The following is a 24,341-nucleotide window of genomic DNA, read 5'->3' as shown; positions in this document are numbered from 1 at the left end:
AGCAGTGGTGCGCATTGAAGTCGCCAACTGTCCCCACGGCTGAAGAGTTGAATTCAATATTCCGCGCAAACGCTCGACGTCTAGGTGACTTGATGGAGATAAGTAGGCTATATTCACTGTGAACGTGATCTTGCTCTTTTTCCCTGTTTGGCAAACATACTGAGTTTTCTTCATCAGGTATTACAGGCTGATCAACACAAGTTTCGTAGCACCGCATGAACACAACAGCCTTGCTGCGCTATTTGCGGGTAGAGGACATACAGCACTCAAATCCAGACAGTCTGATGTGAGCTGACAGGTTGGGTTCACAAATCAAAATTCTGGAGAACCGGTTCATGAATACATATTGCCGGAAGCCAGACATGTCCGGCCTACGCCATTTGGCGGGCCACTGAAAGGCAGATGCGTTCTTGACCACCTCTCGGAACACAGCTGGTCATGGGCCATAAATTTACCCTAGAGCTGCAAGTGCCGGAGCATCCACAGCGCACTCTGCGCAGACGAGGTCTTTATGTTGCTTAGGAGCATGCGCATTGCACTCATAAGAGTCTGCAGCAGGTTGATTTGGCGACTCTTAGTTTTTGCATCAGCGGTTTGTGAGGGCAACGAGGTTGGCGGAATTCAATGCCCCTCTGAATCAGGCTGTGTTCGTGGATGTAAAGGCCACCCTTAACGATAAGCTAGTGTTGACCCTGCGTTTGCTTTCAATGTATACGTATTCAGAAAGGTTGATTATCGATAGTCAGTTGTTTTTCCGGAAAATGACGTGTCTCTATTGGCAGGTGCCACGATTCATGATGATCTTCTGTGATGATTCTTACGTCGTCTGACAGAAGGAGCAGCTTCTCTTTGCGTTGAATTGTTGCGCACCATACGTTTGAGCACCGCGCGCACGTTCTGCACTCGCCTTTAATTTTCAGACGTCGCTTTATGAGTGCCGTGAGAGTTAGAACACTTTAACACAGTTGCGTGACAGGTATGTTCTGAATGAGGTTCATCCCACCATGGGCACACAACATTGCTGTTACAGACACCTTTTACGTGTCCTATATTGAAACATTTGTAACATCGATGGGGCTTCGGTATGTATGGACGCACTTGGAGGTGAAACACTTTGACACGGGAAGGAACGCGGTCTCTTTCAGAAACGAGCTTCAAGCAACGTGAATGACTGAGCCTTGCGATGTGCTTGAGGATGGTGTCTTCTAGCTGTAGTTGGCTTTATCAAGACAAGTAAACCGACAGTGGGGATTAACTGGCGACATCATAAATAACGCCAACACTACCACCATTACAGCCTGTGGGGATCACTGTTTGTCGATTTCCATGATGTTATGTAGGCTTCGCAGCACGCTATGGTGCATAATTTTAACGGCGAGAACATTTTCTGTGAGTTGATCCTCACGTCTTTAATCTCATTTGGCGCGAGTCTTTCGAGATATCCAGAGAAGATTTGCCTGTTAAGCAGTCGTAAGTTGGTTGAAGGGTATGCGGCTATGACGAGTACAGTGTGCGGCCAAGGCTGCGGGGTAGTCTGCACGGTAGACATACTCGCCGTCGACGATATTCGTAGCAGTTTTTTCCACTGCGTCTCATGACAACTGTGTAGTCGTCGTCCAATGACTCGAAGCCATCCGACTAGTACTGCCTTGCTTAGCTGTCTGTGCCACTTAAGGTGTTCCCACGTTTTTTTTGCCGCTGCCGGATGCAGCGGTTGTCCACCCCGAAGGCCCTTTGTGGCTTCTTTATTCATAATCGCAAGGAGGGAGTGGTAGCTCCAGGAATTTGCGGGGAAAACAAATCGGCAATTTGATACACAGGCACAAGCGTTCAATGATGATGATGATGATGCCTCTATTATGGGTCTTACTCAATCAGGGCGATAGGACAAATGCTCTATGAAAAAAAAGGCAGATTCCACGTACACTGGGAATCGGTGATATGCGAAGCCCGAATGAGGAAGATTGATGTTAACTTTAAAATCAGCACAGAGTTACGAGGCGGACGTAAATCATGCCGTACATGACTTCTATGTCAGGATCATCATATTTAGGCGTGTCATTTACCTTCGTTGTCTATTTACCTTCGTTGTTGTCGTTCCGCTGCCCCCAAAGTTTCTCTTCCAGGAAACCTCTGTCGTTCCGCTGCCTCGAAGTATCTCTTCCAGGAAACCTCGCCGAAGTTTTTCTTCCAGGAACCCTCGCGTCTTCACTTGGCCTCCGACGTTTCTCTTCCAGGAAACCTCGCGTCTTCAATTGGCCCCTCTCCAAGCTTCAAACTTCTTCGCCGGAAACACGTCGGCTTCACACACGTAGCTGTTGCCACGCGTCTTCGCTCGATAGCGGTAAATACACACTCTTGCCTGTAGCTCGAGTCTTCACCCCTCAAGTGGAAATCGTCTTCTTCTCCTGCTTTGTCTCTACGGACAAAACCTTCGCCGACTACACGGCGGAATAACCTACGCGCTCTGGCGCTAACTTCCGTCTTCTCCTCATCTCTCACCTCGGCTGCTCCATTTAATACCTTCCGCGTGAGATTCCAGAAAGTTCTCGTCATTTCGTCGGCGCGATACGCAGCGAAGGCTGGGAAGAAGGCGAGACGGCTCGAAGGCCGTCCGCGACGGATGACTCAACCCGGCATCACCCCGCCCCTTTCCATCTAGAACATTCGATTGCTTGCTCGGCCGCCGTTGTGGGGTGAGGGGGTTCGTCGGCGAACCTACGCTTCCGAGAGGGGAGGGTCGCGCGCCCGGGGAGTCCTTGGATGCTTGTTTTCTCTTTTTTTCCCGTTGGCCTCGCGGCGTCTCTCCCGCGCGTTATCGCAAGAATTTGGTCGCGCGCCCCTCTTGAGCGCTCGTTTTGTGACACTGCCCCCCACTTTAAGAATATTATCCCATAATATTCAAAACCACACAAACGAGCGCGAACAGTCACCACACTCTCAAAGACTGTAACATAGTCCGTCGCTCATGACACGTCACATTCACAATGGATCACTCAATACAACTGTACATTGTAATTCAATCTCACAACACATGAAATATAACCACAGGTACGTGACTACAACACTTCATCACATATTCCAAACAATACAAATGTACAAAGTTCTGTCTTTACAACAATTATACAATACTATACATCACATCACCATAACAAACATTTTGACTCGCTCGACATACAGTTGTGACCCACGACAACAACTACATTAACTTAACATATAGCACTGTCAAACACATTCCGGTTCGACCTCAACACTTATCCCGTGTACTTCGAGCTGCGCTTGCGTCCTTTCTTGCGGTGCTCGCTCGATCTCTTCTTGTTTTTCCTCATTTTGTTCCGGCGAGCCCTTTGGTATCTGAAGCGGCGTCTCAGCCATCGTTGTCACTTTCGACACCGTTAACGGGTCATGACATTCAACCGATCCTGTCACGCGCTTGTTCATGTCACGACATTGGGCCTGGCTGGCCGACTCCGTCACTTTTACACTGTTGGTCGGTTGAGGTCGAGCTGACGTAAGTCCAGCTGCCCAGCGCGAAACTCGTTCAACACGATCATCTTCTCATTCACTGTCTCTTGCGCCCAGGCTTCACCTTGGGCTCGAGTGAAACCCTTCACGGGATTTTTCTCCGCTGTATCTCGCGGCCCTTGTGTCAGCGGGGGCTCCATCTTCGGGTCTTCCCCCAAACGTTCTGGTTCGTTCGGCCCTCGCTCCCCGTCGATGTTTCCGATGACGAGGTCGTACAGGGGGGTCGTCATGCATAAAGCAGTAACCTTCCCGCTGAAGTACGGGGTTTCAACCTCAATTTCTGCTTCGGGAAGCATCCGTACCGTACTGTCAATTAGGCATCCCGGTTCCGTTTTGCCTGTCAACTCACTTTCCCGTACCAAATATCTCCGCACGATAACAGTAGAGCTACCGGTATCCCTTAACAACGTAACCTTTTTGCCCGCAACTTTTCCAGGCAGCGTTGGCATTCCCTTCGTAACACCGGTCGGCTGTTTTGTCATTTCAGCACCCACAATAGGGATTTTCTCCCCATTTTTCAACTCTACAAATCCATCGGTGACGTCATTATCATCAGATTTCGGTGCTGCTAGCACACAGGATACCTGGTGAGTTTGACTCGCTCCGTTTTGACATGCGTCTGCTTTGTGCCCAGTCTTACCACACTTGAAACATTTTACGTCCGTGGGACTCGTAAAGTTAGTTCGACAGTTGCTAGCACAATGACCCACTCGGTTACACAGAAAACATCGCGGAACACCCTCCGGTGCACGCTTCTTTTGTTCGGGTGCCGATTTCTTCGAATCTTCAGGACATTCCTTCTTGACCTTGGCCAAATTAGTGCCACCTTGCACTTCCAAGAATTGATCAGCTAATTCAAGCATGTCTTCAAGTGACTTAGCTTTCCTCTCTTTCAAGTACAGCGAGACGCTTGGGTGGCAACTAGTAAGAAATTGTTTTCTAATTAGGAGCTCTCTAAGCTCATCGTACTCCTGCGCGGTCCCTGAAAGTTCAATCCATCTGTCGAAATAATGGCAAAATCGGGCGGCATACTGCGTAGCCGTCTCACCATCAGCTGGCTTTCCTGTTCGAAATCTGTCCCGGAATCCTTCCACAGTAAATCTAAATCGCTTCAGCAAAGCCGTTTTCACCTTTGCATAGTTGGCTGCATCGGTCGGCGTCAGCCTACCGTACACACTGAGCGCTTCACCACTCAAGCAAGTACTCAAAGTAGTTGCCCATTGATGTTCCGGCCAATTCTGGCTCCTCGCAATCGTCTCAAATCGGTGAAGGTACGCGTCAAGGTTGTCCTTCCTTTCATCAAACGGTACGAGCAGCTTGCTTGGGTTCAAGCGGAAGCCGTGATCTTCCCGTTCGCTGCTTTCAACTCTAGCTTGGACGGGAGTTTCGCTTCGCTGTTGCAAACGGAGCCGCTCGAGTTCCATCTCGTGCTGCCGCTGCCGTTCCCTTTCAGCCATCTCCGCTTCTCTTTCTTCTCTAGCCCTTTCGGATGCCAACTTTTCTCTCTCCAGCTCCAACTTTAATTGCTGCTCTCTTTCTTCTTTCGCTCTCTCAGCTACCAACCTCTCTCTCTCCCACTCAGCTTTTTTTCCGCTTTGGCTCTTTCGACCGCCAACATTTCTTTTTTCCAGCTCAGCTGCCTTTTCTTTTTTGGCCCTCTCTTTTTCTTCCTTTTCCTTCTGGGTGACCCACTTCCGTAGTTCGGCGCCAGAAAGACCCATCTTTTCACCAAGAGCGACTAACTTTTCGAGATCCATTGTGTCTCGCAAATAAAACCTTGCCGCGTGTAAAAAGCATCTGCCTAAATCAGTCTATCGGAACACTCTCCTGCATTCGTTAACGAGAACACTGAGCAACACACAAAATCGTTCCGATAGCACTATCCACAACTCGAGGCTCTTTCTCACTACTTTGGACACACTGTGCACCAAAAGGTCCTCGTCGCAGACGCCAGAATAATTGTCACGGGTCCCGTTAATTCGGGAGGTGATCGCCGGGCTAATTCGAAGGGCCGAAGTATCGGCCCCCCGAACCGCACCACGAATGCGGGGACAATTTGGAAGTGGTCCTTTTTGGCGCGCCAGCGGACGCCGGCTGTGGCCCAAAGAACAAGTCAGAGCCGAGAGTTGATAAACAAAACAAAATTATATTTTCAATAATGGCAGATCAAAACAATACACAAGTATGCACACTCCACAATAGTTGCATACAATATGTCACCAATCAAACAACGTACTACACAGTACAATCAGCCACACTCGAAACAACGGGCACAGACACAATACGCACTACAAAGCAGTCGCATGCATTGAACAACCAAGACACTTAAAGAATAAAGAGATAGAAAACCCATTCAGTCCAAAGTTCTTGGAACAAAAGTCTGGATGATACTCTTCCGAGAATCACTCACTCAAAGTCCAGCGTTGGTGTCGTTCTGCCTCCCCCGAAGTTTCTCTTCCAGGAAACCTCGCGTCTTCACTTGGCCCCCGAAGTTTCTCTTTCAGGAAACCTCGCGTCTTCAATTGGCCCCTCTTCAAGCTTCAAACTTCTTCGCCGGAAACACGTCGGCTTCACACATGCAGCTGTTGCCACGCGTCTTCGCTCGATAGCGGTAAACACACACTCTTGCCTTTAGCTCGAGTCGTCACCCCTCAGGTGGAAATCGTCTTCTTCTCCTGCTTTGTCTCTACGGACAAAACCTTCGCCGACTACACGGCGGAATTCCCTACGTGCTCTGGCGCTAACTTCCGTCTTCTCCTCATTTCTCACCTCGGCTGCTCCATTAAATACTTTCCGCGAGAGATTCCAGAAAGTTCTCGTCATTTCGTCGGCGCGATACGCAGCGAAGGCTGGGGAGAAGGCGAGACGGCTCGAAGGCCGTCCACGACGGATGACTCAACCCGGCTTCACCCCGCCCATTTCCATCTAGAACATTCGAGTGCTTGCTCGGCCGCCGTTGTGGGGTGAGGAGGTTCGTCGGCGAACCTACGCTTCCGAGAGGGGAGGGTCGCGCGCCCGGGGAGTCCTTGGATGCTTGTTTTCTCTTTTTTTCCCCGTTGACCTCGCGGTGTCTCTCCCGCGCGTTATCGCAAGAATTTGGCGGCGCACCCATTTTGAGCGCTCGTTTTGTGACAATATGCTTAAATTTTTTGTCCGGGCATATATATATAACGTTCTTGTCGGCAACCGCTTGACATGTAAACAAATTGTTTTAAAGATGTTCATAAAAGTTGAACCTATGCTGTAAGCACTCCCTCTAATTTAGCTGAGTGTGCTCCAAACTACCGTTATACGCGATACATGGTGACACAAGGCAATGTCGCTGTAGCATAAACTATTTACTACGCACGCTGAATGGCAGCAGCAAGACAGAGGCTGCGTTTTCTGAGGAGCGGTGCTCCTTAGGCCGCGTTGGGATCGTCGTTTGAGCCAAGCAGAGAAGCAGGGACGTTCGCGGTTCTGCGAAGAAGTTGCCGAATAGAAGTGGGCCTGATGACATACCTCCATACATGAGTAAAGTCATCCCGACCGGGGAGCGATGGGCATGCAGTTGCGACGTCACGCCGCAAGGTATACAACAAGGCGAGCGAAAGGGTTTCGGTCGAGGCAGCCTCATTGAAGAGATCGCTGCGACAGCCTGGATTACCTTCAGCTTCACAAATTGAGCGTGGCGAGCGGGGGTCCTTTGATGCTTCCGGTAGTGCGGTGGTAGCAAGAGCCTCAGATCAAGCACCCAGCTGAATTCTCACCCCAAGGAAGAAACAACTTGGCGCCGGAGAAAGAGTGTGGTAGCCGCGTTCCCGTCAAAAACGTTGACCATAGTGGTTGTGGGCGGTACAGTAAAAAGTGATGTGTGTGTGGTGCCTGGACAGAGGAAGTTTAAACCCATTCACCCCATCTAAGGGTAAAGAAAAAAAGGCTGTTGATAACCAGCCGCAGTGTGCTCCGAAGAGAGCCTTCGATGAGATCATCACGATGTAGGACGACATCTTTGTATAGATGTTCACCGTGTGGCGAGAAATGCTCGCTTGTAAATAACGTAGCATAAACCTCTGTACAGTTTTCCTCATCAGTCTCTTCATGGTCGGCGTCTTCCTCTCGAGTCCCCGGAGGCGGTAACGGCAAAATCACAACACCACAGCAACAGATAGCAGTGGGTGGGATCCTGGTAAACCCGCATTTCTAACAGCTGGTACTACGCCATCGCCGTCGCCACCTGGCGAAGCTGCCAGTGCCAAGCAAGCGCACCAAGCAAAATAGGTGCACGCTCCCGGCGAGCGCAGGCGTGGCGGCACTAATCATGTGCACTCCCTCGCTCAGTAATTCCCGCCACCGAGCTCAGCGGACTCTCTCCCCACCCGCTCCCCAATCTACCGCCGTCATAAAAAGCCAGCAGCGAAATCAGGCGTATAGTCGTTTGCGTCCCATTTCTGGGAGCTTCGCTAATGGGTTGTATTCGTTGTTATGCCTGCGAGTCCACAGCGAACGTCCGTGCCTCTGAAAAAGGCAATCTGTGTCAAGGTCAGCCAGCCTGACGCGAACAACTCAACGGCGTAAACACGCGCGGCGCCTTTCTGGCGCGCACGTGCTGTGAGTCAGCGCAGCCAGCGAGCCCGTAAACAACCGGCGTCTTCCTGGCTGGGGGGGGGGGGTGACGCAATGCGCGGCGACGTCACTCGTCCTTGGGTGCAGACACCTGCAGCGCAGCCTCTCCAGATTCGATGAGAAAGAAGGTTGGGCCCAGCGGCGACCCCATTGGAGGAGTCTGGCCTCACGACCAGCGGCGCTTCTGGTTGGACATTTGGGTTGGACCCGAGGCATATAAAAGAAGCCCCGCGGCGCGTCGAGAGAAACCCCTTGGACAGCAGGCCCATTCGAGAGTAGAGCTATGTGTTACGGAGAAGAGCTTGGCTCTTCGAGTCTCTGTCGGCCCCAGTGCCGAATTTGTAACGCCTCTGTATATATGCTGTACATAAATCTTGTTTAACTCACCGTCGTCTCGTCCGTTCGTCTATCAGCTCTGCGCAGAAGCAGTCGCGAGCTGAAAAACCTACGCTACCAAACGGCTGGTGACCTTTCCGGCGGATTTCGAAGCAGTGGCGCCTTCGGGACCGTGTTGGCGTCGCCGTCTTTCGAAACAGTGGTTGCAGCGGTGAGATTCGTAGCGCCCTTCGTAACGTCGTCGGAGGTGCGCGTCGCAACAGTGGTGGCAGCGGTGAGATTTCGGAGGCCGTGCTTCGCAACAGTGGTTGACAGCTGCGGGATCGGCCGGCGTCAGCGACATCGATGCGGTGTGTGCCTGATGTTTTCTCCTCAGTTCACCAGACTACTCTAGCTCAGGTTGTAGTAGTTTAGAGAAGGGCTGTGTGAAGCATTGAAGAGAGCTTTGATTGTTTCAAGCCAAGTCGAAGCGCTTTGAAACCAAAGTTAATGCGGAGGGTGTAAACACGGGAGTGTTAAAATTTGCTTGCGCGTCTTGCTGGTTGACTTATAGGGGGTACGGCAAGTAAATTGTTAACAGGGGCAAACAGCAAGAGGCTAGTGTGAACGATGGAGAACCTTAAAGTGAAGGAACTCATCGAAATTTGTGAGGAACTCGGCATTACTTTAGGCCGTGCGAAACGAAAGCAAGCCATCCTTGTGATCATGAAGGATGAGGGAGTGTCGGCTGAGGAAGTCGATGAGGCCTGGGCGGATATCAAAGCACGCCGCGAGGAGGCTGAAAGGCGAGAAGCTCGCGAACGTGAAGAAGCTGAAAGGCGAGAAGTTCGTGAAGAAGCTGAAAGGCGAGAAGTTTGTGAAGAAGCTGAAAGGCGAGAACGCTGCGAGGAAGCCGAGAGACAGGAGCGCCTCGAGTTGAAGCGAATAGAATTGGCAATCCTACAGTGTTCGCAGGCGCCTAGCGTAGCTTCTCCAACAGTTCAGGTCAGCGGTTATAGAATTCGGGACCAACTGCCTCCGTTCGTAGTAGGCGTGGACATGGCGAAGTATCTCGTCAAGTTTGAACACGTCTGTGAGCGAAATGCTTTAGAGCGGTCTCTTTGGGCGCAGAACCTGTTAGCTCTTCTTCCCAGCGAAGTGTCCGACGCGAGAACTTGCTTGTCGAGGGAAGCGTTTGAGAGCTATGACAAGGTTAAGGAAGTGCTCTTGAGACGTTATAAGTTGTCACCCGAGGCTTTCAGGCAAAGGTTCCGGTATGCTAAAAGGGGAATGAGTCACACGTTGACTTCGCGTTTCGTCTTAAAGCCGATTTAATTGAATGGCTCAAGGGCGAAGGTGTTTATGACGACCGCGATAAAGTGGTGGAATGCGTTGCATTGGAGCAATTCTACCACTGCATCGAGGAGGATGTCAAACTTTGGCTGCAGGACAGACTTGGTGAAGTACAGCTAAACAAGGCAGCAGAACTAGCTGAGGAGTAATATACTCGCCGAAAGTTGCATAGCAGGGCAGTGCGCGTTGAAAAGGATGAAAGGAAAGAGGGCTTTTCAAGGAAACCTCATCAACGGAAACCCGCTCCGCACCGTAATTTCAAGAAGGACCCGTCTCTTTCGAAGGACAGTGTAGGGGAAGGGCAAACAGAAGCGGAGTAATCGAGTGAGGTTCCTAAACAACGCACTGATACCACACGGGCGTTTGAATCACGGAAGCCACTAATCTGCTACAACTGCAAAAAGGAAGGGCACATCGCGATAAACTGTAAGCAAAAGTTTGCTTTTGCAACAATTTGAGAATCGGAAAAGAACAGGCGGTTGTTAGAGCCGTATCTCCAAGAAATTATGGTGAATGGGAAAACGTGTCGATCGCTTAGAGACTCCGCGGCAACCATGGACGTTGTCCATCCTTCATTGGTGTCTCCGGATGACTTTACAGGAGAATGCGCGTAGATTAGGCAAGTCGCCGAGGAGCAGAGTGCTTGCTTACCAATCGCTACGGTTGTCATTTAAGGCCCGTTCGGTAAGCTTCGCACCGAAGCGGCTGTGTCTGCCGCGCTTCCCGATAGTTTTCCTTATCTTTTCTCTAACAACTCGGAGCAGCTTCTCAAAGAGCAGGGTGAATCGTTCTTCTCCAACTTAGCGTACATGGCCCTCACGCGATCGCAAGCGCGGAAGCTTTCGCGGGAGCTTGATCTTATTCTGTGTGATAAAACAAGTTCAAAAGCAGCATATCTGTGTGATCTTAGTGGCGAGTCGACGGAACCTTAAACACGAAATTCTCCGTGTGCGTCGTTTGAGCAGTCACGCGAGCGGCCCGTCGCCGAAGCGACCGGCGCGGTTTCCGTAGCAAGGGGAGACGACATGGCGTCATTGAGTCAGAGCGAGAGGGTTGCAACGCTCTCGCCTATAGCGGAAAGTTGGAGCGAGCTGTCGAGGGTTGATCGAGAGACGCTCATTCAAGAGCAGCGTGAGGACCTCTCGATTAAAGCGCAAGTGGAAAGCCACATGAAAGCTTCAAAAGTGTTGTCGAAAGAGTACTACGACAAATCGGCGAAGAAGTGCGCTTTTGAAGTAGGAAGTCAGGTAGTGCTGCTGCAGCCGTCCAAAAGGAACAAGCTTGAGGTTCATTGGGAAGGGCCCGCCAAAGTAATATCGAAGCTTTCCGATACGAATTATGAAGTGAAATTAGGAAGGCGGCTGAACAAAATTTATCACAGTAACTTGCGGAAACTATACGTTCAAAGTCAAGCGGTCGTAAATTTACTTTTAAATGCTTCAGAGGAAGAGGACGCAGAAATTTTTAGTTCTTGTGAGGTAATCGAAAGGGAATCGGAGGTAATCTTGGAGCAGGTGATCCTAGAGCCTAGGTTAAGTGAAGTCCAAAAAGAGGACCCGAGAAAGATTGTTTCTGAGATTGGAGACATGTGTTCGGACCGTCCCGGAAACACGACGGTGATCGAACACGATGTCAAGCTAAGGAGCCAATCCCTAGCAAGCCGTATCGTTGTTCTCCTGTGGAACGTCGCAAGTATGAGCAGCTGTTGGTACCGCATAGGTATCGTCGTCTAAAAGTGGCCGGTTACTGAGATGGAGCATGATACTCCGACAGCGCAACTTTGACGTTCGCTAAAAAAAGGGAAAGCTCAACGCTAATGCAGGGGCATTGAGCAGTGCGTTCTAGCTAGTACCTTCTCAACCTTTCGGTTTCTCACTGGCGATTCGGGGCAAAATATTGACCTCATCACGACCTGAGCTGAGCGTTCTCGTCCAGAGTGAGCTCAAGGAGCCAACTTTATGTTCTATTCTAATTCGTTACGTTGTTGTACATGTAAAAAAAATTAAGCTCTCATTTTAAGAGTCTTGTGTCCCACATGTGTCTCTTGAAGTAGAGGGAATGAAATTCCGATAGACACGTAGCTAGGTTATGTTGTACTATACTTTGTCTTGTGTTCTGTCGGGTGACCGAGGGCGCTTGCTTGTGTCGTGTGTTGTCTGTTGTCGAACCGTTCTTGACAAGTTGCAGAACCATCGACAAGTGCTGAAACCAAAGATTGTCAGAAGAGACGAGCGAAGCTGGTCAACAAGTTGTGGCGACAAGCCAGTGCAGCTGGGATCCGTCCTCAAGAATGGGATGTGTTCCCGGAACGGAGTCTGGAGCTGCATTCTCCCCATGGCCCTGGAGGCGAACCTGGAGGGACCTGGCGAACGAGCGCGCCTGTCATCCAAGCCCCGTGGAAGCAGCTCATCTTTTCGGCGCATTGTCTGGCGGCGGGGGTGCTGTTATGCCTGCGAGTCCACAGCGAACGTCCGTGCCTCTGAAAAAGGCAATCTGTGTCAAGGCCAGCCCGCCTGACGCGAACAACTCAACGGCGTGAACACGCGCGGCGCCTTTCTGGCGCGCACGTGCTGTGAGTCAGCGCAGCCAGCGAGCCCGTAAACAACCGGCGTCTTCCTGTCGGGGGGGGGGGGGAGGTGACGCAATGCGCGGCGACGTCACTAGTCCTTGGGTGCAGCCACCTGCAGCGCAGCCTCTCCAGATTCGATGAGAAAGAAGGGCGCGGCCCAGCGGCGACCCCATTGGAGGAGTCTGGCCTCACGACCAGCGGCGCTTCTAGTTGGACATTTGGGTTGGACCCGGGGCATATAAAAGAAGCCCTGCGGCGCGTCCAGAGAGACCCCTTGGACAGCAGACCCATTTGAGAGTAGAGCTATGTGTTAGAGAGAAGAGCTCGGCTCTTCGAGTCTCTGTCGGCCCCAGTGCCGAATTTGTAACGCCTCTATATACCTGCTGTACATAAACCTTGTTTAACTCACCGTCGTCTCGTCCGCTCGTCTATCAGCTCTGCGCAGAAGCAGTCGCGAGCTGAAAAACCTACGCTACCAAACGGCTGGTGACCTTTCCGGCGGAGTTCGAAGCAGTGGCGCCTTCGGGACCGTGTTGGCGTCGCCGTCTTTCGAAACAGTGGTTGCAGCGGTGAGATTCGTAGCGCCCTTCGTAACGTCGTCGGAGGTGCGCGTTGCAACATTGTACATAAAACAACTGCTAGTTTTATTGTGATAGTTAACATAAGAACACTCTCGGCTGGATTTGGCCGCCGGCATCGGCTTCGCCGTCACTCACCGTCTATGTATACGTATTTACATAAGAATATGCAAGACAGAAAAAAAAGAGAAAAAAAGGCTCCGGCGCGTGAAATTGAACGTGGGTGCTCTGAACTGTGAGGGTGAGGCGTTATCCACCGAGCCAACATGAGCACGCTCTTCACAGGCCAAACGGCCAGCTATTGTATTCACCACTTAGCGATGATGACGGGTGTCTCGAAAGAAATTGTCGTGTTATCAGCATTACCAGCAAGATGGCGCAATGAGTGCGCGTCGCCACATCGCGGGGCAGTGCGCCTTCTAATCTCCCACGCGCACTTTGCCCCGCTTAGAGGAAGGGAGCGATCTCATTCGCACGGAAGAAGACGAAGTGATTCTCTTGTGGAACACATCTTGCGGTGTGTGCTGTATTTTCTGCGTTCCACAGCGCAATAGCGGGGTCTCCAGTCCCTTACATCGCGGTCATGGATGTACAATCCCCGGAGATCCCGCCCAGTACCAGTTCATCCACGGGCATTGCTTCAAGAAAGCGTGGTTTTCCATCTAGTGAGAGCAAGGACACCGAGCTGTACTCTGCATCAGACTACGAGTCCTCGGAAGACGGCTTCGAACCTGTGCTCTAACGCAAGGCCAAACGAAGAATCATGAACGCATCATCGGCATCAAGTACAGCCACTGTGAGGACAGCGCCTCAGCGATGGCCTCACTCCACTCTTTTTGTGCCGCAGACCACTACTGCCAATCTACGCTTCCTCAACAGGCAAGCACTGTCCTTGTACCTTGAAAACATTGTGCCTAACGAGATTAAGGACATCAGGATAAACACGAGGAAGAATATTTTGGCAATCGACGTGAGGAACCCGAGTGCACTGAACACGCTACAGCATGTGTCGGAGCTGGGAAACATCAAAGTCCAATCCATCATACCAGCGAATGGTGACACCGTAACAGGGGTTATCTATGACATAGACACTGAAATACTGATAAAACCTGTACTGATAAACCAGTGATAAACCTGTACTGATAAAAACAGTGAGTGAAAACAACGTCATTGTGCATGCTGGTCGCCTAGGCAACTCTCGTTGTGTGCGAATAACATTCAAGGGTGACTGTCTTCCCTCTTACGTGAAGGTTGGCCATTTCCGTCACCAGGTTCGCCCATTTATTCCGAAGCCTATGCAGTGTTTCAAGTGCCAGAAGATTGGCCACGTGAAGGGCGTTTGCAGAAATTCCGCAGTGTGCCCCCGATACGCTGAACACCACTCAGAAGACTACTGTAATGCAACTACGTTGAAATGCCCCAACTGCCAAGGAGCTCACAGTGCTTCCTCCAAGGACTGTCCTCAGATTAAGAAAGAGATTTATATTCTGAGGCAAATGGTGCGAGACGACTCGACTCACAGAGAAGCTGCGCAAAATGTAAGGTGAAGGCGCCGTTGTCGTCGATGGTCTTTACGAAAGACAGTGCAAAATCTGACGAGAAAGTCAGAAACTCAAGTGAAATCGACAGGCACGGCTCCTAGCACGGCAAACATCTGCGCTGAAAGAAAAGACGCTGGAAGATCTCTCTCTCCAAAGGAATGGCCACCCCTTCAGCCTAAACGATCTGTTGAGCCTCAACAGAAGCCGCCTACACGACCTGTTGAGCCTAAACAGAAGCCGCCTCAAGAACAAGCACAAAATGCTGCAACGGCCGGGAAGCCAGATCATCGCGTGATGGTGATGCTAAGATCATTAGTGGACACCATTCGCATGTTGTTAAGCGACATGAATACACCGTCAGCCAAAAGTGCCCTTCAAGTACTGGACGCGCTTAGTCCAGTGCTAGCAGCCCTAGAGTAGACCACGGCTAACCCACCACTGTCTTTCAGGGATGAGGTTCTAAAGCAGCAATACTGCAGTGGAATGCCAGGGGACTGAGATCGCGCATTGGTGACTTTCGTCGATTTGTGTACGCCAATATGTTTCCCGTAATCGTCATCTGTGAGCCGAACTTATCGAGTGCAATACGACTCTCGGGATACGAACCTTTTATGTCGTGTACTGTTACTCAAAGCAGCAAGGTTCTGGTGTACATTCGCCGAGACCTCACTTACATCCTTCAACCTGTAGCACCTCATGACGGAAACCAATACGTATGCTTAAGAGTGAAAAAGAGGAGGCTCAACATCACTGTGGTTGGCGCATACCTATCACCATCAAGCCGTTTCGATCAAAAAAGACTACGAGACATCATAGCGTTAACTCCTGACCCGTGTGTTATCATTGGGGATTTTCACGCTCATCATACATTATGGGGAAGTCAGAATACCAACATGACGGGAAGAAGTTTGGTGTCTTTTGCCTCCGAAAACCAACTTTAGTTACTGAACGATGGCAGTCCTAAAGTTTTGCGTGGCTCCACATACAGTAGCTGTCTCGACTTGGCTTTTGTTTCGCGAAGCCTAGTGAAACATACTGAATGGTTCACGGATATAGAAACGCACGGGAGTGATCACATTCCAACATACGTCAAGATCAGAGGATTGTCGCCTCCTAAAGTGCGCAACAAGGTTAAAAGAGTGGACAAAAAAAATTTCAGTCTCGTATGGAAGACCAATGCCAAGAACACATATCCGACTTACAAGAGGCCATCAAGAGCACTGTAAAACAGACTGTGTGTATGATCCCATGCCCTGTAAGATTCATGGACATCGACATAGAGCTGGAGCGGCTTCGAGCCTTGTGACGACGAGATGAAAGAAGGTACCTGCGCACGAAGGACATAGAAGATTTACGGACTGCTAGACGTATGCAGAAGAAGATCAAACGTCGGTTGGAGAAGCTAGAATTCCAACGCTGGATTACTTTCTGCGAGTCACTCGACCCTCGTAAGCCTCTATCGCAGATATGAAAAACTGTTAGAGGTTTGCGGTCATCGCCCATTTAAGAGTCACAATTCAAGGCCTTAGCCCTTCACCAAAATCGACCAGATGTGGACGTTGCTGAAGAGTTCTGTGCCGGATTATCAGGGCAAACTACAGCCATCAGCAGCTCACCATTTTCGAGCAGTTGTCCGCCACCACGTGATTCCTGTATGGACTTCCCGTTCACCCTTCAGGAGCTCAAAGCAGCACTCGCTTCATGCAAACGTACCTCCGCACCAGGACCTGACGGAATCTCGTACAGAGCCCTGTGTCATCTGGGTGAGCGCGCGAGAAGAGCTCTACTTCAGCTATATAATGATTGTTGGCTAGAGGGTACTGTCCCCTTAAGTTGGAAAACTAGTCGTCTAGTACCATTACTAAATCTGGCAAATCACCATTGGAAATCTCCTCGTATCGCCCGATCGCATTGGCTAGTTGCGTTGGTAAAGTGATGGAGAGAATGATTCTCGGCCGACTCGAGTGGTACTTGGAATATCATGAGATCTACCCAAATGTCATGGCTGGCGTTGGACGTCGTCGATCACCGATCGATAGCGTCATCGACCTAATCACGTACGTTCAACACGAGAAAGGCCATAAGCGTCTTTGCGCCTCTCTGTTCCTTGACGTCAAAGGAGCCTATGATAACGTTACACATGAAGCCGTCCTTACCGCACTAGAAGAGATTGGAGTGGGTGGTAGAATGTTTAAGTGGATACGAAGTTATCTCCAATTGCGATCTTATTTTGTGAGTACAGAGACCGGGAACACGCCTACACATTTCAGTTGTCGTGGCGTCCCTCAGTGTGGTGTACTGAGCCCCGTGCTATTCAGTATAACACTAATCGCTCTCCATACGCACCTACCAAACAATATTTATCTATCAACATACGCTGATGACATCTGCATCTGGAAATCCACGGTAACTCGCCTGCACCTACGAGCGAGAATACAGAGAGCGGCTACTGCAACTGCTTTGTATCTACGCAATCGAGGCCTGGAAATTTCCACCGGAAAGTGCACTCTTCTGGCATTTACGCGCAAACCCATGTCGAATTACAGAGTGTCAATTAACGGTCAAAATATACCATATCGTCGATCTCACAAATTTCTGGGTATCATAGTCGACAGAGACACATCATGGAGTCCTCATGTGTCGTATTTGAAAAAACGATTGACAGGCATATGCCATCTTTTCAAGTTTCTCACTGGAAAGACTTGGGGAATGCAGCCTAATGCTATGTTACGACTGTACAGGGTGCTTATCCTTGGCTTTTTACGATACAGTCTGCCTGCATTATCAAACGCCAGTAAAACAAGTCGACGCATGATACAAAGCGTTTAGGCACAGGCGCTTCGAAAATGTCTAGGTCTGCCTCAGGGTGCCTCAACAATGGCGACTATAGCTATAGCCAAAACCACCTCGTGCAGATTCATATTGAAATTGAAGCTTTGAGGACACACATAAGGCATGTGGGCCGGACTCCCCATCACCACCTAGCCTCTCTACCAGTGGATAGACCTCATACTTGCTTTTGTCGAACAATAACTACACATGGTGACTCCCTACAAACTGGTTTTACGCCCGCGGCGAGACCTTTAATTCCTCCATGGTGCCTCAAACAGCCAGTCATCAACCTGACAACACCAGGCATCCAGAAAAAACGAGATTTCTCAATACCAGCCCTCAAGCATCTCGCCTTACTTTTGCTGTACGAGAAGTACCAAGACTGCACCCACGTCTACACCGACGGCTCCGTCCTGCCAAACAGCTTACCTGCGGTGGTCGTTATTCTAACGCACGCCAGAACCATCAATTTCAGGACAGCTCATGCAACCACAACAACGGCAGCAGTGCTTGCAGCGCTCCGCGCTGCGCTGCGTTTCATTAACGACCAAAGCACGCAACGGTGGACAATTTTCTGCGACTGCAAGGCGGCACTGCAGTTCCTTCTGTGAAATCTACGCCGTGGTCCACACGAGCAGTTGGTATTTGAAACACCAGAAATGCAACACCATATAACAGAGAAAGGGCACCACGTTATATTTCAGTGGTTGCCAAGCCACTGTGGAATTATGGGTAACGAACGAGCTGATCAAGCTGCCCGTTCAGCCCATACAGAAGACAACGACCAGTCAATACCTCTCTCAAGGACGGACGCTGCTAGGAGGCTCCGCATGCTTGCTCGCCAACGCTCCATGGCTCTTTGGAATGAGCCTCTCTTTACGCATGCAAGATTACGATCCCTTGATCCAACGTTAAGCATGCAGCTTCCAACAAAAATTCGACCAGGCGACGCTACTGCTCTGTGTAGACTATGGTTGGGAGTCGCGTTTACCCGTGCGTACGCGTTCTGCATAGGTATGGCCGACACCGCCGACTGTGCACACTGCGGAGATGAAGAAACGATTCGACATATCCTGTGTGACGGTCCGAAATACAACCTGGAAAGACAACAACTTTCTAATAAACTAAACAGGTTAGATGACCAGCCGCTGTCAGAAGAAAGTACACTGCGCCATCGTCATGACTCATCGTCACAGAAGAAAGCCGTGCAAGCGCTACTGGGCTTCTTACGAACTACTGGCCTGTCGGAACGCCTCTGAGTGGACTGATTTTGTGTGTGCATGTGTGTCGGTGTTTTTCTGTTATTTATTTTTTAACTCTCCCTTTCTCTTTCAACCCCCTATTCCCCAACCCCAGTGTAGGGTAGCATACAAGATACTAGCATCTGGTTAACCTCCCTGCCTTCCTTTTTTCTCGTTTCTCTCTCTCTCTCTCTCCTTCACACGTCATTATCTCGCGGTGGAGAGGAGGGGAGTATCGTACGTATTCGCTGATCTCGGGCTTTAGCTGGAACAATTTTGTTGTAGTTATTGAGTGCACAAAGGTCACTGCAATCATTGCACTCTCCGTTTGCGAAAAGCACACGCTTTTCAGACATAGCGAAGCAACATCTGAGACGCTTATTCGATTGCATTTGTACATGTGAGTACGTTTCATGCATCATTTGTGCGTGAGAAACGCGGGGCACATTTCGATCTGCTTTCCATACTGCTTTTGACCTTTCAATTTATTGCTACCGCATTCATTGCTTCGCCTTTGTGGCAAATTTGTGACTTTTTTTCTTTCTTTTCTTTTTGCCAGGAAAAGAAGCATAGGTAGGGTTATCACTATAAGGACGCATGTAAGATGAAAGAGCAAAACCTCACCTACAGTATTTCCAGGGCAGTTGTCAAGAATTTCTTTCATCCTCAACTTCACATCGGTAGGAAGCGGTATGTGATAAACCATATCCGGGTAAGCGCATGCACTAACAACCTGTAAATAAATGGTTACAGCGTCTTAATAACAATAAAAGTGATAATTCTACTTGAGATGTTTTGTTCAAAAGCCGCAATATGAACATGAAGGACACCGTTGTGGAGGGCTCCAGATATTTGGACCGTCTCGTGCTCTTAAACGTGGATAGACATTGCGCAGTACACAGGCCTCTATGATTTTGCCTCTATCGAAAGTGCGACCACCTCGGCCGTATAGAAACTCGTGACCATCGGGACAGTAGCCGAGCACGATAACCGATATACCCCGAAAAAGCCGTGATGGGTTGATAGGGCCTCCATATAAGCGTGGTTGAACTCCCTGAAGAGTTCATGAATGCAGTTCTTTACTTTTTCTGCAGTAAAGTACTGTAAATAAATAGTGATGAAGGTGAAGGATGTTTCAATCCACAGTACCTAAACTAATTAGTCTTAAAGTTGTAGTTCACAATAAAAATTATTATTCGTCATAAACGTAAGCCGGACGCCACATCAAGCTCCCTCGAGCGTTAACGTCGGTTTGTTATCCTGTTCCTGTGTGTGCTTTGGCAACCCTAACTGTTCTAATACGAGTCATATGCATGCCAACATAAATGACAGGTTCATTTGAAGCGCACTCGGTGATAGAGAGCATTGGGACGGTACCACATACAACATAACTTATTACCAATATTGATCTAGAAAATTTCGTAATCAACTTTGCGGAATCATCTGAGAATATCCTCACGTCCTTATTTTATTCTATTTGAAGATTGTATCAAAAATTTTTATTGGTGTTTTCTAGAACGTAATTATTGAATTGTGTATACGAGTCATCTACTCCAGCTTTATTACAGAAATCCTTTTTTAAGATTACTGAAAAGCGCCTTGCCGACGCATAATGAAACTGATTTGCATTAAGTAGGTTCATCCGAGTTTTACCCAAAAATTTTCCCCCATAAAGCTTGACGCTTAAAAGTAATGTTTCGTTTTGAATGAATGGTCCATAATTATTATTGACGCAATGGTTTTCCTTAGTTTCGGTTGGAAACCGCTATAAATGAGTTGACGACGTTTATACGTACCCTTTATGAGCATAATTAAAAAAAGGAGCCCCTGACTCACAAAAGGGGCTATTTTATATGTGGTGATTTAGCAACTTTTGAGCCATTTCGCAGAGAAATGGGCATCTGGTGACTGTAAACAAGCCAGAATAATGTTGCTATTTTGTTTCTGTCTCACCAAGACGTGGACAGTCTGAATCTCCATCCGTCACCGGGATGACGAACTACGCCTGTTCACTAAATGCTTGGATGCGAAGGTTCTCAGGATGTTCCTTGAATAAGGCACGCTTCCACCGAGAGGCCCCTCAGCGTGCAAGCACGGAACACAGATAAGAAAAAAAATTCATTCATTAATTTCAATTCATTCATTTCTTTTTTCAATATAAAGCGCTGCCGGGTTCTTGGAAAAACTTAGCGCATTCACAACCTTTTCTACCCAGCTAATAGCCAAGCAGCTTTCTTGACTTTTACCTCACTTTTATGCTCGGAGGTTGGCGTTTGAATACTCATACCGATTGAAAAGATGCCGGCTATCATGCAATAGAGCGTCAATTCTCTTGTGCAGTCAATAGTAAACGTATCAGATCGAAAACCTTTTCATGCGAAGGTAGCCTGAACAGTTATGAGTTTCACATACTACATTTGTCTTGTTAAAATGAAGACGCCGTTGATGTTATTTGGCAGTGAATGTCAACTCAGTTAGAAATCCGCCCTATCTTGTTTCTATTGTGTCTTTCCCTGGGTCAAGTTTACGTTATCATACCACTTTAAACTTGAGGTTGGGCTCTGCAATAGGGCTCGTGACGTACATAAACATAGAGCTCTTGTTTTGTAGCTCTCCCCTCCGAAGCGGCTGCAGATGGATCTCCGGCACATCTACACGTTTACTTGCTAATGGTTTTCTGTTCTACACTATTACGCTTTGGTACAGTTTCCAGTCGGCGCCCATGTGTGCCTGATTTGTCGCTGTTTTTTCAACGCTATAGCGTTAAAGAGCTCGTTTTGCGAAAAATCCGGCACCTATACGGCGTCGTTGGTTGTTAGCAAAAAATAATGTCCTTTGCATGACCAAAAAAAGAGAAAATACAAAGGATATGAATAAGAAATTCTCAGTTTGAGTGGAGACCGAACCCGGGTAATTTGCGTGGCAAGCGGTGTCATACCACACAGCCAGGCCTATGATTGTTAATGCAGGTAAAATACCTTCCTCTTCTTGGAACTTCCGTGAAAGTATTTTTCAGTCTTTACAAACACGTGCGCCCTGTATACCTGTTTCGCAATACAAGAAATATTTCCGTAAATATGTGTGATACAGGCGTAATTTGCGATCAGGCGTCAGAAAATTCTATTACTGCAAGTTTAAAGCCAGTTACCCCGCCCCGCCGTGGTGGTCTAGTGGCTAAGGTACTCGGTGGCTGCCACGCAGGTCGCGGGGTCGAATGCCGGCTGCAGCGGCTGCATTTTCAATGAAGGCGAAAATGCTGGAGGCCCGTGTGCTCAGATTTGGTGCAGGTTAAAGAACCCCAGGTGGCTGAAATTTCGGAGCCGTCAGCTACGTCTCTTATATTAATATGGTGCTTTTGGGACGTTAAACCACACATATCATCAAAGCCAGTCCCCCAATACAAAAGGCACCCACATTACTTCACCCTTAAGGCCACATAGTTGGTGAATGGCAAATTAGATTTTATACGCTAAGTCTTTGAAGTACGCACAAGGAGCATGTTATCCCATTCAGCTTTTAAAGGCGAAGCTTCATAGTCCTCTAGTTTTTTTCGATCAGTATCATCCTGACGGTGAAGGAAACACTGAATAATCATGTTAACTACTCTGTTATTCCAAAAATGAGCAAGTATTTAAAAAAACGTTTATTCATTAACATACAGTTAGTATTTATGAATCGCTCCTGTACAATATTGTTTTCAATAACTTCGCCCTCTAAGTACTTATATTAAAAGAGACGTGAAAACTGTACTTTTTTTAAACAAGCGCATGGATCATCACGTAAGTAAACATCTCAAATTTAGTAGGCCAATTCTGTAGTCACATTGAAGGCACATATAGCAGCACCAAATAAACTTGCTCACCTGCACCTAGTTTTCAGCCATGCTCCCCGCTCTGCCATTGTTCCTCTCCGGCTAAGTGGCGCAGCCCTCGCCATAATCCATGGTAACGAGCGATGGCTTTCGTGATACACATTATGTAGCAAAGACTTCCCTTGGGTGCTCAAGCTGCCTATTCAGACGCCGCGGAAGCCTTGGAGAGGGAATTGTTAGCTCCCCCAAGACTGTCCGCTTCATGGTCGTTTGACGCAGACATGGGGTGAATTTTCGCTCAGCCGTCGATCTCCCGAAGACACACCAACGACAGGTCTGCGGATGCGTTTTGCTAGGTTTTTCGGTCTGTCATCATGTTACAATACGATAAAATTTGTCTTCTCAGGCGTCGTCGGCTTAGAGTGACCATGGCGTCTGGTGACTTCGTCGGCGGGGGACTCGTCAGCCGATGGTTTGCGCCTGCCTCGTGTTTTTGTCAGGGTCATGTCAGTGTCGTCTCACTCTAGACGTGCCTTGAGAGTAGGGTACTTCCGCCACATTTTAATAAGGCCAAGCTAATGAAGCGAGGTAAAGCTAGGACCTTGCTCCCTATTGCATGCTGATGAACGCACCAACCAAATCATGTTAATTACCACGAAGTCATTCATCAACCCACAAAGTAAAACTATAATTACATCTTACTAACTCATCAGACAGTCAAAAGGATCGCGCTAACTATAAATGTGTTGGTTAGCTCGATATTGAGACCTTGCCATTTGCACACGATGTAATTATTGCGATTGTCGTTGAAATCTTACCAATCAAGACAAAAGTGTTCAGTGTTATGGCAGGTAAACCCTATGTAATTGGTATATTCAAAGGTTACACCACGCTGATGTGGTCTTCACTTCGAAGAAGGCCGAGCAGTCTGAGTAAACGAGTGACTTAAAAAGCTGAAAAAAGCTAGGTGATCAGAAGTTCATCCATGGCTTCATATTTTTGCAGAAGTAGTTCAAACTGACCAAATCACTTTATATGCAAAAAAACTGCTGCTTAGCGTGCACTGCATGAAAAACTTGGCAGTCACCCCAGCTCAATGACAGCCACAAGTTGAGCTCGAGCTTTTTCAGAATCAGCGAGTTTGTATCCGAATTCGTGCATCAATCAGTTTACTTGACAGATGGTCGTGGTGAAGACGGGGTTGCCATACACGTCTGCTCTTGCCGAAGAGCAGTGATCACGTCGCATCGCCAGTGAGCGGACGATTGATCGATCAGCTTTATCGCGCAGGTTCTGCATGCACGCACAAAAAGGTTATTTGATCACGCGGTCATGTCTCGCATTCAATTTCACCGTGCTCACGACATATCCACTGCTGTCATGATGCCAGCCGTGTTGCCGTCATAATGTGAGCGCCGAATGTGACAACTTGTCCTAATAATTGTCTCCAATATTTTATAGGAGCAAAACGAGCTGCACGACAGTGGCGCGTATGACCTCTTTTTCTCTTCAAGAGTGGAAATTTTCATACTAGAGATGGAACGAAAGAACCTACCCGAAAGAATATAAACGCCTATTAGCATGCCTGTGGTAAGCACGATACTTAGTTGGCAAAAGTATAGAGTAATAATCACATGTTCCAAAAACTCAGCAATAGTTTTGGTTTCAATGAACGTGCGCGCTCGTAGTGGTTGCCGGGCATTTTGAACAAAGTGTGGTTGGTGTGAATGCTAGTATTTATTGACTTTCAGAAGTTTCTACAGATAAATAAAATCGACACCACTGTAAAAAACTTTTCTTTTGTTTATATATCTTTTATTATTCGTAAATTTGTGAATTTTAAATCAGGCGAAGTGCGTGAAGTAGTTGACTTGCGTGAAGTGAATGAGAGTGTAGGTGCTGCTGAGATCGGCCACAGTTATCGCCTTCGGTCCTCTATCTGCTGTATAATTTCTTTTTGCTGATTTTTCA

General features: G+C 48.6%; 1 protein-coding gene across 1 annotated transcript in view; it reads right to left on the bottom strand.

Annotated features, from left to right (window-relative positions):
• The window catches only part of LOC142776179 (alanine aminotransferase 2-like), a 94,688-nt gene that overhangs the window by 34,171 nt on the left and 36,176 nt on the right, over positions 1-24,341 (bottom strand). Inside the window, exon 3 of the mRNA XM_075879386.1 lies at positions 19,184-19,292. Within this exon, the coding sequence (XP_075735501.1) occupies positions 19,184-19,292 (109 nt within the window). The remainder of the gene's footprint in view (positions 1-19,183; positions 19,293-24,341) is intronic.

Source organism: Rhipicephalus microplus, chromosome X (assembly GCF_043290135.1).
Source record: "Rhipicephalus microplus isolate Deutch F79 chromosome X, USDA_Rmic, whole genome shotgun sequence".
In the NCBI taxonomy this organism is placed as follows: Eukaryota; Metazoa; Arthropoda; class Arachnida; order Ixodida; family Ixodidae; genus Rhipicephalus; species Rhipicephalus microplus.
This window is presented reverse-complemented; position numbering and strand designations above follow the sequence as displayed.